The 15590-nt window shown below is 33.8% G+C and overlaps 1 protein-coding gene across 2 annotated transcripts; it reads left to right on the top strand.

Moving 5' to 3' along the window:
• Window positions 1-409: 409 nt before the first annotated feature.
• Window positions 410-14864, top strand: LOC140444706 (uncharacterized). Of its 2 annotated transcripts, XM_072536468.1 has the most exons (3): window positions 410-648; window positions 10379-10591; window positions 13163-14864. In XM_072536468.1, exons 1-3 carry the CDS (start codon window positions 489-491, stop codon window positions 13924-13926), a joined length of 1137 nt encoding a protein of 378 aa, XP_072392569.1. In that variant the 5' UTR covers window positions 410-488; the 3' UTR covers window positions 13927-14864. The 2 variants fall into 2 exon arrangements, with proteins under 2 accessions (XP_072392569.1, XP_072392570.1); XM_072536469.1 differs by lacking the exon at window positions 10379-10591.
• Window positions 14865-15590: the final 726 nt, after the last annotated feature.

The raw sequence follows: 15590 nt of genomic DNA, 5'->3' as shown, positions 1-15590 counted from the left end.
GGTTGTTAAGAATATTTTAAAAACATACAAATATACAGGGTGTTTCATTAAAAATAAGGATTATGGACTATGCCAGATATGCGTGGATCACCCTGCACATTTAAATTTATGTTTAAAAAGCGCACATTTAAATTGGTGTCCCAGAGTTTTTTATTATTTTCTATAATAAGGACACCAACAATTTTATTCCATTAGTGGTTTCCACACTGTATATACAAATGTTAAAGATATATTGCTTTACTTTAGCTACTTTATAGGATATTTCATATACGTAATTGCAAAATAAACACAAAATCGCTACTGATTTGATAAAGGAAGTGTATTTCCCAACCACACAAATTAATATATTGTTAAGAAATATGATTCAGGTATATAGTAACTTCCTTATCATTTCCAGACTTTATGCTAATCTAAAACTAAAACCAAATGCAATCCTCCGCAAATTTAACATTAGTATTGCTTTTTCGGTGAATGTACGATAGAAAAACATGCATTTTCCATCAGAACTGTTAGTGATAGTGAATTTAATTTCTCCTATTTTAAGTGACTGTTTACAAAGAACTGCATATGGGAATTGGTCTGTAACTATATCCACTTATAGGGCTTACGGCATTGGCGATAAATATAAAGCTTTATTTAATTTAACAGGTATATAACACTTTAAAAATTATATTTATATTTTGTTTCAGTTGTAATAAAAGAAAAAAAGTAGCAATAACTTAAAATTGGTTAAGTTTAATTAACTTAACTAAGATTAATACTTCAGTTAGTTTCCATATCCTAGGTACATAACTTTAGCTGAATTGGGTATTGATAACTTGTATTTTTCTTCTTCTTAGAAATTTATTTAAAGCTTTTACTCACCAACTGTCCTGAGATTATTGTTATTTTAAATCTTATCGAACACCTTTAAAGGCTAGAATTGTTATCTACTCAGTAAATAATATTTTCTTTATCTATCTTATACAGGGTGTCGAGAATCTCTTCCGACAAACATAGACCCGAGATTCCTCAGATAATTTTAAGACAGTTTAACCCAATTCACCTAGTCCGAAAATGCTTCCTAAGGGAGCTAAAGCTCTTTGAAGATGGCTGTTTGTAATAAGTTTTTCTTAAATACCTCCAAAACGCTTCTAGTTTGAAAAAAGAACTGGTAGGGTTATTTATCATCCAGATTAGAATCGATTCAAACAATTTAAAATTTCGAATACTGGTCATAGGCGCCCGTTTTGGGTAAATCAACGGTTATTTTAACGCATACATTTTTTGTCTTTAACCCTTAACTACCATGACCAAAAATATAACATTTGTACCATGGCAGGGTCAAATTTGACCCCCCATTGTTTTTTGTATAAAAAAATATTCTTTTTTTAACTTGTTTTATTTGAAATTATTTTGTTTACAGCTACTTTTACATTTATATAAAAATAAACGAATTTGGCTAATTAGATATAACTTTATTTAAAAAAAACTTTTGTATTCAGTCAAATTAACATAGCTATACACTTTCTCGAATTATAAGAAAAATAATAACAATGTGCAGTTTTTTTATATCCAATGATCCTTATGCATACCGTCTGTATGCGGGAATGATTTTTGCAAATAAAATCTCGACATTTATCGCACGATGAGCTTTCTTTCTTTTGGTTTTTGGAATATGGACATATTTTACACCTTCCCCTCTTTTTTCGTCGTTGTGGCTCTGGATTTGCGGCAGGCATTGGTTCCTGAAGTCCGGAAAATTTTGAAAATGGCACTACGAATTTCTCTCGGTAAACAAGTTTGCTGAGCTCTACGAGTTAAATGGGGCTTAATAAGTTCTTGACCTAAAGTGGTTAGTAACAATCTTCTTTCCATTATTTGATTTTGCTGAACTCCATTAAAAATTACGTTAGCATTTAATCCTGCAATGTCCAAAATGCGAAACCATATTACTTGAGGTCATCTACGAGTTCTTCTGCCAGTTTTATAGCATGCACATTTCTTATCCAATGAATCCACCCCACCTTTTGTCTCGTTGTAAAAATTTATATTCTCTGGCTTTCCATTAACCATTGTATTGGAATGATGCATAGTTGACACTAACAACACTGCACGATTTTTCTTAGGAACAAAAGATACAAGGCTCTCGCTTCCTGTAAAACCAAATAAGGCAGAATTAGGTGACCTGTTTTTTTTTGGGGTTGAAATTCAGCAGGAACCTCTCTTTTATTTCTTTTTAGAGTTCCAACATATGAAATTTTATGGCTTCTCAGTTCTTTTATGAGCTCAATGGACGAAAACCAATTATCTGCTGTTATGTTTCTATTTGTACCAGAAATTGGTGGAATAAGTGTCAAAACATCTAGAGTGGGGATGAGTAACTTTTTTGGATTTGTTCTGCGTGTATCTTTTCCAGTATATATAAAACCATTTAGCAAATAATATGTTTTAAAGTCTACTAAACACTGCATTTTCAGACCGTATTTGTCTGGCTTATTTTTGAGATACATCCTGAATTGGCACCTTCCTCTAAATACAATAAGCATTTTATCTATTGTGAGATATTCACCACAGCTATAATTGGACTGGCAATTAATTATAAACATATTAAAAATATTGGATATAGCTGCCAGTTTATCTCCCTGCGCAATACGTTCTTGTCTAGTAGCTGGGTCGTCAAAACAAAGGCTTCCAAGCAAAAAATAAAATCGGTTTAGTGACATGGTTGCTCGAAATATATCACGGCCAGTACCATTCGTAGCAAATAAAGACCTTAAATCTTCATTATTGGATTTAAATACCCCAGCTAAATATAATAAGCCTAAGAAGGCCTTTAATTCAATAATGCAAGATCATTGGTATATTGACACGATAAATTGTGTAAATTATATTTAGAAGCCATATTAGTTATTCGTTCATTGGTTTTCTCAAGAATTTCTTGCAATATATCGTGGCTAATACATTCCCAAGCATCAACTGGTTTCTCTGGCATACTAGCTCGAGCTTTTCCAATAACACCAGGTAAATGACTAATTAAATTATGCTTACGTGTACGAGAAAAGGTGGGAGAAGTTTTAGACCACTTGTACCTATTTTTGCCATAAAACACATCCCTTGAGTCAGCGATATCACTTTCTTCACCCGAATATTCACTACCAGTTTTGGAATTATTAATTTGCCAATTTTTTCGTCATCGTCGTCCCATTCCTCTTCACTGTCTGTTTCGTGATTACTGTGTTCACTAGCCTGGTCTAAAAACTCACTGTCACTATCTAGTCCATTGTCTATAATTTTTTGTCCCTCCTCTTCAAGTTCTTTCTGTGTCAGAGGACGTTTAATGCGACTACACCCCGCCATTTCAAATTACTCGTTAATTGCAGTAGAAACACTTATACCATAAGCGGGTCAAAATTGACCCTATGCGTGCCTAACTCTGCAATAGTAACAGATAAACTAACAGAATTTTCGTAGATCGATAAATCACCTACCGGTCGAAGATTAGCAGAAAGCGCGCAATGCTCAATCTATGTTTCGGTAGCGAAACTTGGCATTAAAAACGCGGGGGGTAAATTTTGACCCCGCCATGGTACTTAAGGGTTAAATTTTAAGCATTCATTATACTAGATTATTAATTTTTTTAGGTATTCTAGTACTAAAAGCTCCTCTAACTTTAAGTCGGTATAATACACCGTTTTCTAGCAAAATCGATTTGAAAATTTTTCGTTTTTTCCTCATGAAAGTTAAATTAATAGGTACCTTAATTAATTTTATAAATTATCTTTTGTTTCAATAAATGCCGCATACAATTCGCACAAAAAGTTTGGAAAAAGAAGCAAAAAATCAAATTTAAATAAAATTTGATTTAAAGGGTTTTAAAAACAAAGTATTTATTACAGGGTGATATTTATTACTAAAAAGGGTGATAAAAATAATTGTGAAAATTACCGAGGAATAGCTGTAACCAGATCTATGAGTCAAATATATGGAAAGGTGTAAAAGAACCGAATCGAGAGAAAATACTTAGATTATGAAGCAGAAGAACAAGCAGGATTTCGTATGGGTCGATCCACTATTGACCACATTTTCTCCTTAACCCAGATAATAGAAAAAAAGATGGTAAGGAATCAAGAGATTCATATGTTGTTCGTCGACCTACGGAAAGCCTACGACGGCGTTCCACTGAAGAAGCTGAGGCAATCAATGGAAAGCACAAATATTAATATAGAATTAATAAAAGCCGTCAAAGTGCTATACAACCAACCAATAACAAAAATAAAAGCAGGTCCACAAATAACAACAGGATTTATAACATCAAAAGGATTAAATCAAGGATGTTGCTTGTCTCCCACTTTATTTAAAATATACCTCGAAAGTGCTTTAAAAAGATGGAAACAAAAATGCAGGACAATGGGGATACCGCTCACCAATACTATGGTATATACGCTTAACTTTGCAGACGATCAAGTAATAATGGCTCAAGATTATGACGATTTAAACTATATGGCACAAAAATTAATTAAAGAGTATGATATATGGAGTCTAGAAGTAAAAAAAAGAAAACCGAATACCTGTGCATTGGAGCAGAACAAAAAGATCTCATATTAGACGATAACACTACGATAAAGCACTGCTGTGACTACAAATACCTAGGTATCACTATTTCACAAGATGGAACATTAGATAAAGCCATAAGAGAGAGAAATACGTCAGAGACAAAAGCCATCACAATGTTAAACAACATTTTATGGGACCAATCTATCAGCAAAGAAAATAAAAAGAGGATATATGAGACTATAGTAAAAAGTATCACTTTATACAGCTGTGAGGTATGGCCACTGAAAGAAATAACACTATCAACGCTGAAAGCGACGGAAATGGATTTTTGGAGAAGAGCCGCAAGAAGATACGGACATTCGGAGATTCGGACACATACAAAGAATGGACGAACAACGAATGCCAAAAGAAATACTAAAGTGGCAACCAGAAGGAAAGAGAAAACGAAGTAGACCGAGAAAAAGTTGGAGCGAAGGAATAAATAAAGAACTGAGAGAGAGGGCCATAGAAGAAGATCTATGGAACAACCGGTCTAAGTGGCGATTGGAAGTCGCAAAACGGCGGAGAACGTTATAAACCGACAAGTAGTAGTAGTAGTATTTATTACAATGGAACCAAACTAACACAAAAGACAAAGAAAGTATCAAAAGTAGATAGTTACAAAATATGCTCTATGTTCATGACCATTAGTCTCTGTGCATAAATTTGCCCTTTTGCTTAGAGAACGTCGAATTTTTTTAGAAATTCATTGCAAGCATCTTGTATCCTTAGCTAGAGTTGTGCACGATTTTGTATCGAAACGGAATGAACAAATGCTTTTATGTATACCCAAACACAATAATCGCATGATAATCGCAGGGATTAAAATCCGGCGACCTTGCTGACTTAGTCTTCCAATCCAGTGGTCTTCGTACATTCCTACTAAAGAGGGCCAAATAGCCATCATGTAGAAACCATGTTTTGCCGAATATTTAAAGGCACATCATCTTACAAATCAGGTAAAATATTTTGCATGAAATATAAGTAATCAGCACCATTTAAATGAGCAGGTAACTCTACAGGCCCAAGTAGATAATCGTTAACTACTCCTATCCAGACCTTCTAAACCTATGCTGATGCTTAAATGCTTGAACAACGTGGGGATTTTTTTTAATAAAATCGCATCAGCCAAATTGGCTATTAGCAAAATAATGATAGCGAACAATAATTTGTATTACATTTATGATGTCAGCTTAGATAGCATTTAAAACATTAATTGAGGTTAGGAAACTTTTTATGTTTGAAATATTGTACTGTAGACCTAAAATAAACGTGAGGATTATTACCAACGTACGAATAATATTATGCATTATGCACATTAAAATTCCATTTTTTGTGAATGTAGGTTTGTCGCAAAAAAATGTATCTGAGCAAATCTTCATTTTGATTTTTCTGATTTTGTAACCATCTAACAAATTTTTTACGAGAAGGGAAATTTCCTTGTAGCAGTGCTTGCACCTTTGTAAAATAAAAAGGATATAAACTTTCGTTGTGTAAGATATTTAATACGGAAGATTTTGAGATTATGGTATACATAGCAGATAGTCTTTGAACGCTAATTTCTGAATTTTCCTCAACTTCCATTAAAATAACATTTTCAGGCGATGCTGATACATCATCATGTCGCCTTCTTTCATTATTTTTTGGGACCAGTGAACTTAGCCAATTTGGTCGGAAAGAAGAATTTACCATTGCTAACACCTGGTTTAGACTTCCCCCGAGACGACTTTATACGTGGAAGTCACCTGCAGATACAGCCAACAATATCATCAGAAACCAGATAGACTTTATTCTTATTAACAAAAGATTCAAGAACAGCTTGACTTCGGCGAAGACCTTCCCAGGAGCAGACGTCTGATCGGACCACAACCCAATAGTGGGCCAGAGAGAACTCAAACTAAAGAAACTCATCAAAAGTAAATCTAAACAAAACCTGGATTATGACACTCTAAAAGACCCCGTAGTTCGTCAGAACGTAAGAGATGTAATGAGAGAAAAACTAGAAACCGCTAAACAACAAGAACAGAGTGTAGAACAAAAATAGAGTTATATCAAATACGTCAGGCTAAATGCGGAAAAAGTACAGCTGGGAAATAAAAAAAAATGTGTAAAGAATAAAGAATAGATAACTGATGACATTCTGCAGATGATGGACCAAAGAAGATTAATGAAAAACGCGAAGAAATACCAAGAAATCAACCAAATAATTAAAAAAGAAATACGAAGAGCCAAGGAGACATGGATGCAAGAAAAATGTAAACTAATCGAAGACCTCCAAGTGAAACACGATCATATAAATATCCACCGAAAGATTCGAGAAGCCACTGGTCGATACAAGATGAGAAACACACACCTTCTCATAAAGAAAGACGACAACTTGGCGACGACAGTTAAGTAAAAGTTGGTGACCTGTAAAATGTACATCGAAGAACTTTTCTGCGACTACCAAGGTAATCTTCCAGAAATAAATTGCATGACAGGGCCGTCAATACTAAAAAGCGAGGTAAAAGCAGCTTTAAAACAGTCTAAGAATGGTAAGGCCACAGCTCCAGACGAAATACCGGTTGAACTTATTAAGGTGTTAAGCGAAGTGAGCACGAAGGAGTTAACTGAACTGTTTACCGCCATATGCGATTCCGGTAATATCCCAGAGGAATGGCTATTGTCAACATTTGTAACACTATCAAAAAAACGATCCTTATGAGCCTATATTAGCCTTATGAGTCATGCATTTAAGATTTCTCTTAAAATCATACATGCCAGAATTTACAAGAAATGTGAAGAAAATATCGGTGAAATGCAATTTGGATTCACGTGAAGTACTTCACCTTACAAGTCCTACGTTAGAGATGCCGCGATGTCAGTTATGATGTCTATATTTGTTTTATTGACTATGCCAAGGCATTTGACCGTTGTCAGCACCAAAAGATGGTCGCCGCCCTACAAGAGTAGGATTGGATGAGAAAGACACTCAAATCATCATGAATTTATACTGGAACCAGTGTGCTTAAGTCAAGGTCGAAGACCAGCTGACCGACCAAGTGAAGATCGTGCGAGGAGTAAGGCAAGGCAGTGTGCTCTCGCCGACTCTTTTCAATATTTACTCTGAGGAAATTTTTACTGAAGCCCTCACAAACCTAGAGATGGTAATCCGAGCAAACGGTGAATACATCAATAATAACCACTACGCCGATAACACTGTCTTACTAGCAACCAGCCTAAATGATTTATAAGCCTTACTAGACTAGGCCTTAATATTCATGGTTGTCAGCCGTGCAAATTTAGATCCCGGGGCACTAATGGCAGGTAGCGAAGAGATCCAGAGAGTCGACAGATTCAGTTACCTCGAAACTACCTTCTACTCACAATGGGACTACGCTCAAGAGATTAGATTCAGAATTGAAATGGCACGGTCTTGATTTATCAGTTTGGGAACCAAGATGCGGATAGTAAGCTGCTACATTCTTCCAGTGTTACTGTATAGAGTTGAAGCCTGGACACTGACGCAAGCCACAGAAAAGCGAATTGAAGCCTTCGAGATGAGGATCTACAGGTCCTATAGCGCATGCCAAAAGAAAAAGAAGTGCTTAATTTAGTGAAACAACGTAAGCTTGAGTACCTCGGCCACGTGATGCGGAACGAAGAAAAATATCGAATTCTTCAACTCGTTATGCAGAGTAAAGTATTTGGCAGGAGTGGACCGGGACGCGTCCTATCTCGTGGTTGAAAAACCTTCGACAATAGTTTGGGATGACCTCCGCGGAGCTGTTTAGCAGAGCAGTCAACAAAACCATGATAGCTTTGATGATCGCCAACATCCGGACCGGATAAGGCACTGAAGAAGAAAAAGTGAACGTGTTTCTCTTAATTGTTGATAAACGGCTGTAGCTGTTGAGTGGGATCACGATTGAGAAATTTTTCAGGGTATCTGTGTTGTGCTGCTCGAGCATTACACTTCATTTCGCCATAAACTAAAGCAGCCTATTCCTCATTGGTAAAAACAATTATTGAATTTAAATTGTTATATTTGAATGTCACAAAGTAAAAAACTAAAAGAAAAACTTCGCGAACTGACTACAATTTGACAGTTAAAAACGTAGGTTATACTTCTGTTGACAGGTGCACGGCCACCTAGTGCAAAAAATAATAATTTAACTTTCAAGACGAAAAAACGAAAAATTTTCAAATCGATTTTTCTAGAAAACAGTATAACCTATCGAATTAGAGTAAGAGTAACTTTTAGTACTAAAATATCTGAAAATTTAATATTTTGGTATCAGTAATGAATAAACGGTAAAAACAAGAAGATACGTTGAAATAACCGTTGACCTACCCAAAACGAACGCCTATGATCGGTACTAGAAATTCGCAATTAATGATATCGATTTAACTCTGGAGGATAAATAATCTCACCAGTTTTTGTTTTTCTAAATAGAAGCCGTTCTAGAGGTATTTAAAAACACTAATTACAAGGTGCCATCTTTAAAGAGCTCTAGCTTCCTTAGAAAAGAAGCATTTTTGGACTATGTGAATTACGTTAAATTGTCTTAACCCTTCGGAGGTCGCGATCATAAAGTATACTGTATAGGTCGCGGTGTCTCTCACAGATACATTTGTTTAAGTTTAATGTTTCAATAAGATTAAAAAAAAACTGATCGAGATCAGAAGAAACGTTTATTTTGAACATAACCATAAGATTCATAAATAGTGAAAAGATTTGTCTAACAGCTGACAACTTATCAATATTTAGTCGATCTGGTCGAGTCGTCTTGTCATCGAATCTTATACAGTTGTGAATAAATTAGAATCTTTGCATTGACATCGTAAGTCTAAATAATTCAATTCCACTACCATTTGTTGCCCATAAATCTTCCAAATTTAGTCGAATATTGCGGTGTAAGCCAGCTAAATTCAAAAAGCCCAAAAATAATTTTAGCTCTATTTTGTCAGTTTGTTTAGCATCTCTTTCTCTGGAATATCTACTTGAAATAATAAAGTCTATATATTTATTTGTATAATGTAAAATTAAATCTAAAAGTTCTTCTGACACGAAACAGCTCCAGCATTCATATTCAGTTTTTGCATTTTTTGCAGTATTCTTTACTAGAGGCAATTGACACCGAATATTTTGTTTCTATCGCCTAATTTTATTTCCGTAAACTGACTTTTTTCCCCACTTTATTACTTTGTTTTTTCCAAAAAAATACTCCGCGTTTTTATATACGTTCTCTTCGCTCTGCTCACTTGAAATGTCTTGTTCGCTGTCCGAGTTTTCTGATCGCTCTTCGACATAATCGATTTTGTCCACGCCACTTTCGTCTTCAAACTCATTTCTTTCATTTCCATCATCAGAATCGAAAAACATACTCTGAAGTTATTCAAAATCCTTTGGTTCATCCAACTTATATACCTTTTTGGACATTCTAAATATAATATAGATCACACAACGAAATAAACACGAAAAAATATAGGTTCGATCTGCAGGGTCGCGGTATCTGTCAGATACAACTGTTGTTCGGTTACGACAAACGTTCACTTCTCAACTGATAGAAATTACCTTAAACCCAACGTTGTGTGTCTGTGAATCTAGACAGTGCCGTAGAATTACACGTTGCACTTCTTTCAAAATATTTATAAAAATGTTTTCAATGTATCTCTCAGATCAGCCGCAACTTCCAAAAGGTTAAAAATATCTGAGAAATCTCCGGTCTTCGTTTGTCAGAAGAGTTTCTGGACACCGTGTAGAAGTAGTCTTTATATAATTCAAAACAATTAAAACATAATCTTTAAATTTCTTTTTTAGATCCGTTATCTACGTATTGTCAATACGAAGGTGACTGTAACATAAATATGGATAGAGTTGTTAGTTTAAAAAGAAGATTTTACCAAGAAACCTTCAAAAAGATAGTTCAATCGTACTTAAGAAAAAATCAACTAGATTATACTGTTGTGACTTATTTGCCTTTTAATGCAAAAATATATCCCCTTCTACTCAGTAATGAAGAATTCCGCAAAGGTAACATTAATAGTTTTAGTATAATCCAATATACAGATCAGTTCAATAAATATCAGTATTGGCATTCATGATGTGTATGGATTCATATACGAATTGTTTTTAATCTCTTAACAATATATAAATTGGTAACAATCCCGTTATCCCAACCCAACTACCATACAGAACTCAACATTCTAAAGCAAATAGCATCTAACAATGGATACGACCCCAACCTCATTAATAAACTAATCCATAAGAGACACCCTAAATTATTGAGAGAGACTGCGTTCCCCAGAGATTTGACCATCAAACCTTATTATGATTCCTTACCATACCTTCAAGAACGTCTTTCTGGAGATATCAGATATCCTTTAAAAAGGTCTGTTGAGAATACCCACATTTCTTTTAAAGTTCTGAACGATCTAGGACAATGTTTAACTAATTCAAAAGATCCCATCAACTACATGGATCGTAGTGGTGTCTACAAATTACAGTGCTCTGATTGTGATGCTACATATACAGGTAGAACCTGTAGATCATTAGCTTCCCGTTCCCTAGAACACACTAAAAGAGAGAACACTTCCACCTTCTCACAACATCTCACACAACAGAAACATACCCTCAACATCCCAGAAGACGTCTCCTTGTTACATAATATTCTTAAAAAAAACTTTCTAAAATTAGATCTGTATGAAGACTTGGAAATAGTCAACGAAAAGCAAAGAAGCCCCAACTGCGTCAATCGCCATGTATCTTTCAACCGTCATTTTCAAAATTTACTCCGACAACTCTTCTCATAGCCCACATTTCCCAATTTGCCCTAACTTTTTTTTTTCGATCTTCCTCTATAATCGTCCACACCTTTATGCCTATTCAATAATTGTGTCTGTTTAAGCCACATTTTTCTTTACACTATTGTCACTTCCCCCCTTCTTTCCGATCCTATTGTTAACTTCATAACTACCCACGTCCATTATACTTCACTATCTCATCTTTATCTCTACTCATCATGTCTATATCATATTCCTGTCCATCTTACTTTCTTTTATTATTTTTCTGCCATTTCATATATCCACCATCGACTCATTAGTTTTAAACTCAGTAATCGTTCAAACACAATTCACAGTCCAACAATTTATCAGAATTCACTATTTCCTTTCCTCAGACACAGATCCATCTGGTCTCACCTTCCCAATTATTAATTAAAAAATCCTTACTCGACCATTGCTCCCCTTTCTTAGTCAACAACTTAGTACAGCATACTCATCCATCAAGTTCGTGGTTTATATAAACCGAATTTAATATAACCAAAATAGATTTTGCTTAGGATGCTAGATGCTTTAAGCATGAGGGATCTCTATTATCTCTAATTTGTTGATTAATTCACTTATTTTTTTCTTAAACCCCCCCGCCTTTAGTCAATTCCTGTACCTTTAATCTTTTCAAGTCTCTGATGAACTCAGCCTTCTCATGCTAAATTTAATCCCATAGGTTATAATTTTAATTTCTTCAGCCGGAACGTTTTTTAATCTGTAGTCAATTTGTTAGGCCCACTTCTCAGTATTCTCATCTTTGCCGTTTCCAGTAGCTTTGCGTTGTAGCTGAGTCGGGTCTTGTTTCTGAGGCATATGTCATTATTGGTTTTACACTGGCTTTATAGATTATTGACTTTATCTCAGCGTTAATGCGTTGCTTTTTCTACTTGATCTCTCACTTCTTTGTCTAGGTCTCCGTAGTTAGACAGCGTAATTCCCAGGTATTTTATTTCCATTACTTGTTCAATACTGATGCCATCAATTTCTATTTTAGATCTAGTTGGTTCTTTGCTGATTACTATTGTTTTAGTTTTCTGCGATTAGATTATTATCATTAAATTCTTTTGCTCTTATGTTAAATCTGTGGACCATACTTTGTAGACTATCTTCATCTTGGGATATCAATATTGTGTCCTCTGCGTAACAGAGTATTTTTATTTCTTTGCTTCCCATTCTGTATCCTCTTCCTTTGTTAACGCTTTTGATGATGTTATCCATGATCAAATTGAAGAGCATGGGGCTCAATGAATTCCCTTGTCTTATTTGAATCCCTCTGTCTCTTTCTACAGGTTCTGTAAGTTGTCTATCTATTCTGACCTCCATTTTGTTGTTTTGTTAGATGTTTTTTATAGTTTTTATAATATTTAGGGGAACTTCTCTATTATACAAAAGTTCATCTGCTAAACTTATCCTCTGATTTATTAGCACTTGTAAAATTTTAGTTTAAGTTTTAGGGTAGGATTTATACCTGTAGTTTTCTAGTGGTTTTTTATCTCCTTTTTTGAATAGTAGAACTAGTTATCTCGTTATCCATTCTTCTGGTATTTTATAATTTTATTAATTAATGTTGTTAATTGTTCAGTCATTGCTGCTCCACAATATTTTAGTAATTCTTTTGGCATCAAACATGGTTTGGTTTTTTACATGGATGTTCAAAATGTTGCATGCATTTTAGGCAATTTAAAAAAAATGTTGAATATTTTTAAGGTTTGTTATAAAATGCTTAATAGATAAAATATGTAATTTGTCTAAATTAATTATAAACTAATATTTTTAGGTTACTACATCAACGAAACTTACGACATTATTCATTTGTGGAATACAGACGTGATTGTCTTTTGCTATGACAGTGCTGCCATTGAGTCTGTTTTAAACACAGACAAATCCGTTCATTACGTGACATTTTGGATTCATGGTTGGTCGATTACATTACAGCGACGTGAAGAGAAAATGTGGTCTTCGTGGAAGACTAACCAGGATTACGTATTTCTTAATAATGGTACTAAATGTAAACAATCGATGCCGTTTTCCAAATTGGCATCACTCATAATTCCAGATCTGCCAGATGCTTCTCCACGTTGTGATGGCAATCCAGAAAATTTTGAGTTGAGCAACACGAAACGATATAATGATTCCGTAGCTTATGAGAGTCCCATCATATCAGAACCAACAGTTTTTGCAATAATCGCTATGGTTTTCTGTAGTATTGGACTCCTTATAATAATCTTTTGTATATGTAGACGTTTTATTTCTACTTCTTTTTGCTTACGCTGTTGTAAAAAAGCTGAGCATAAACCAGAATCTACACGATCTTCATTTGCTAAACCAGTCGTAAACAATGACCTAATGGGCACATTGTGTATAAAACCTTTGGAAATACACAAGTATTATGAAGTAGGTAATACACAAGCCAAATACTACGATCTTCAGGGAAATAGAATTCCAGTACAAATTAATCAACAAAACCAAATTGCACCTCAGTATGACTACCCATATTCACACGTGATTCGTCCAAATAGACAGGAAAACAACAATATTTGAGATTTATTAAGTGTATTCTTCTTCTTCTTCATTTGGTCTGCTTATGTTTGCTGTAGATCCCTACTTCTGGACTTTGGCCTTCTACCACTGAATATGCTGGATAAAAAACAAGACAATCTATTAAAATGGTCCATATGAATAATCCATAGTTTAGATGAGAATGGAATAAGGAAAAATAAGACATTTTTAATGTTTCAAAGTTGACAACCCTTGCTAGTTGGCGAATAATAAATAATGAACTTTATAGCTTTTTCTTTAGTTGTGAGATATGAGCCAACTAGTTTAGTCCATTATCTCTGGTTATTTCCAATAGTTTAACAGTATCTTTGTTATCTGGATCGTTATTTAAATTACATGAAAATATAACCAAATTTTGCGTTTTATCAGAGTTAAGTCTTAGTTTGTTTGCAGTAAACCATGTGCTAGATTTAGTAGAAACTTCCTCATAGGAGCATATTTTTAAATCATCATTAGTTTTTCCTGATATAACATATGTCGTACATAATTATAAAAGGTACATAATTGCACAAAACTCTTGACTTTCTCTACATTATACTCATATTCATTAATAGAAGAATACATAAAATTTTCTTTTATATAAATTGCAACTCTAACTTAATTCTTATTTACCCTACAAACAAAATTAGCTAATGAAAAGCCGGAGATGCTAATTAATTTTAAATTTTCTTCACTTTGCCAGTGCTCCGAAAAACATATGACGTCATATAAATTTTGATCCGCAAGAAAAGCATTGATCATATCGACTTCATTTAAAGTACACTGCAAATTAACATGAAACTTAACAAATAAATCTCCTAACTGCAGCTTCTTTGGGCCAAATATTGGGTCTGTAGACTTCGTTAATTGTAACGATAGGAAAAGATATGTTATATGTGGGGTATTTGCCATTCCACGCAGTTAAAAGTAATATTGGGTACCGTCTCTGCTGTAACTGAGAAAGTTCAAATAAAATATCTCTTATTCTACTTGTGTTTGAATTTTAAAAAACATATTAAGTAAAAAAGTAAAGTAAAGTACCACAAAAAAATAACTTCAGAATTAAGTTATATATGTATATATATATATATATAACTTAATATATATATATATATATATATATATATATATATATATATATATATATATATATATATATATATATATATATATTAATGTGATATCAAGAATTTTAATTTTAAACTTTTACAAAAAATATATATTAAACATTATTAAAATTTTTTATTTCTGATTTATATCACACCTTTCAATTTTGTTATCTCAGGTTTTACTCGTGCTTCGATATCTATACTTTACAGCTGATGGGTTAGGTCCAAAGAATAACGGAATAAAACAACATAATATGATATGAAAATAATGTAATAAAATAAACTCAATAAAATACCTCCAAAAATTATTAGCATACAATGTTTATCAAACAAAATTCGTTCTACGTACGTGAACCTTTAATAATGCATGGATAATATATAATACAACTATAATCTAAAATCCAGCTTATTATTTCACATAAACAAATCAAATAATATTCAGTGTCCTTCCTAATGCAATTTTGATATATCGATTGTACCAATAAAAATTTGTATGAATTATCCAATTCTATCCACAGCTCCGTGTCCCCTCTCAGAACAAATTTGATCTCCTTCGAC

This window comes from Diabrotica undecimpunctata, chromosome 6 (assembly GCF_040954645.1).
Source record: "Diabrotica undecimpunctata isolate CICGRU chromosome 6, icDiaUnde3, whole genome shotgun sequence".
Classification (NCBI taxonomy): Eukaryota; Metazoa; Arthropoda; class Insecta; order Coleoptera; family Chrysomelidae; genus Diabrotica; species Diabrotica undecimpunctata.
The sequence above is the reverse complement of the archived record's forward strand: the minus strand, read 5'-3'. Positions and strand labels throughout refer to the sequence as shown.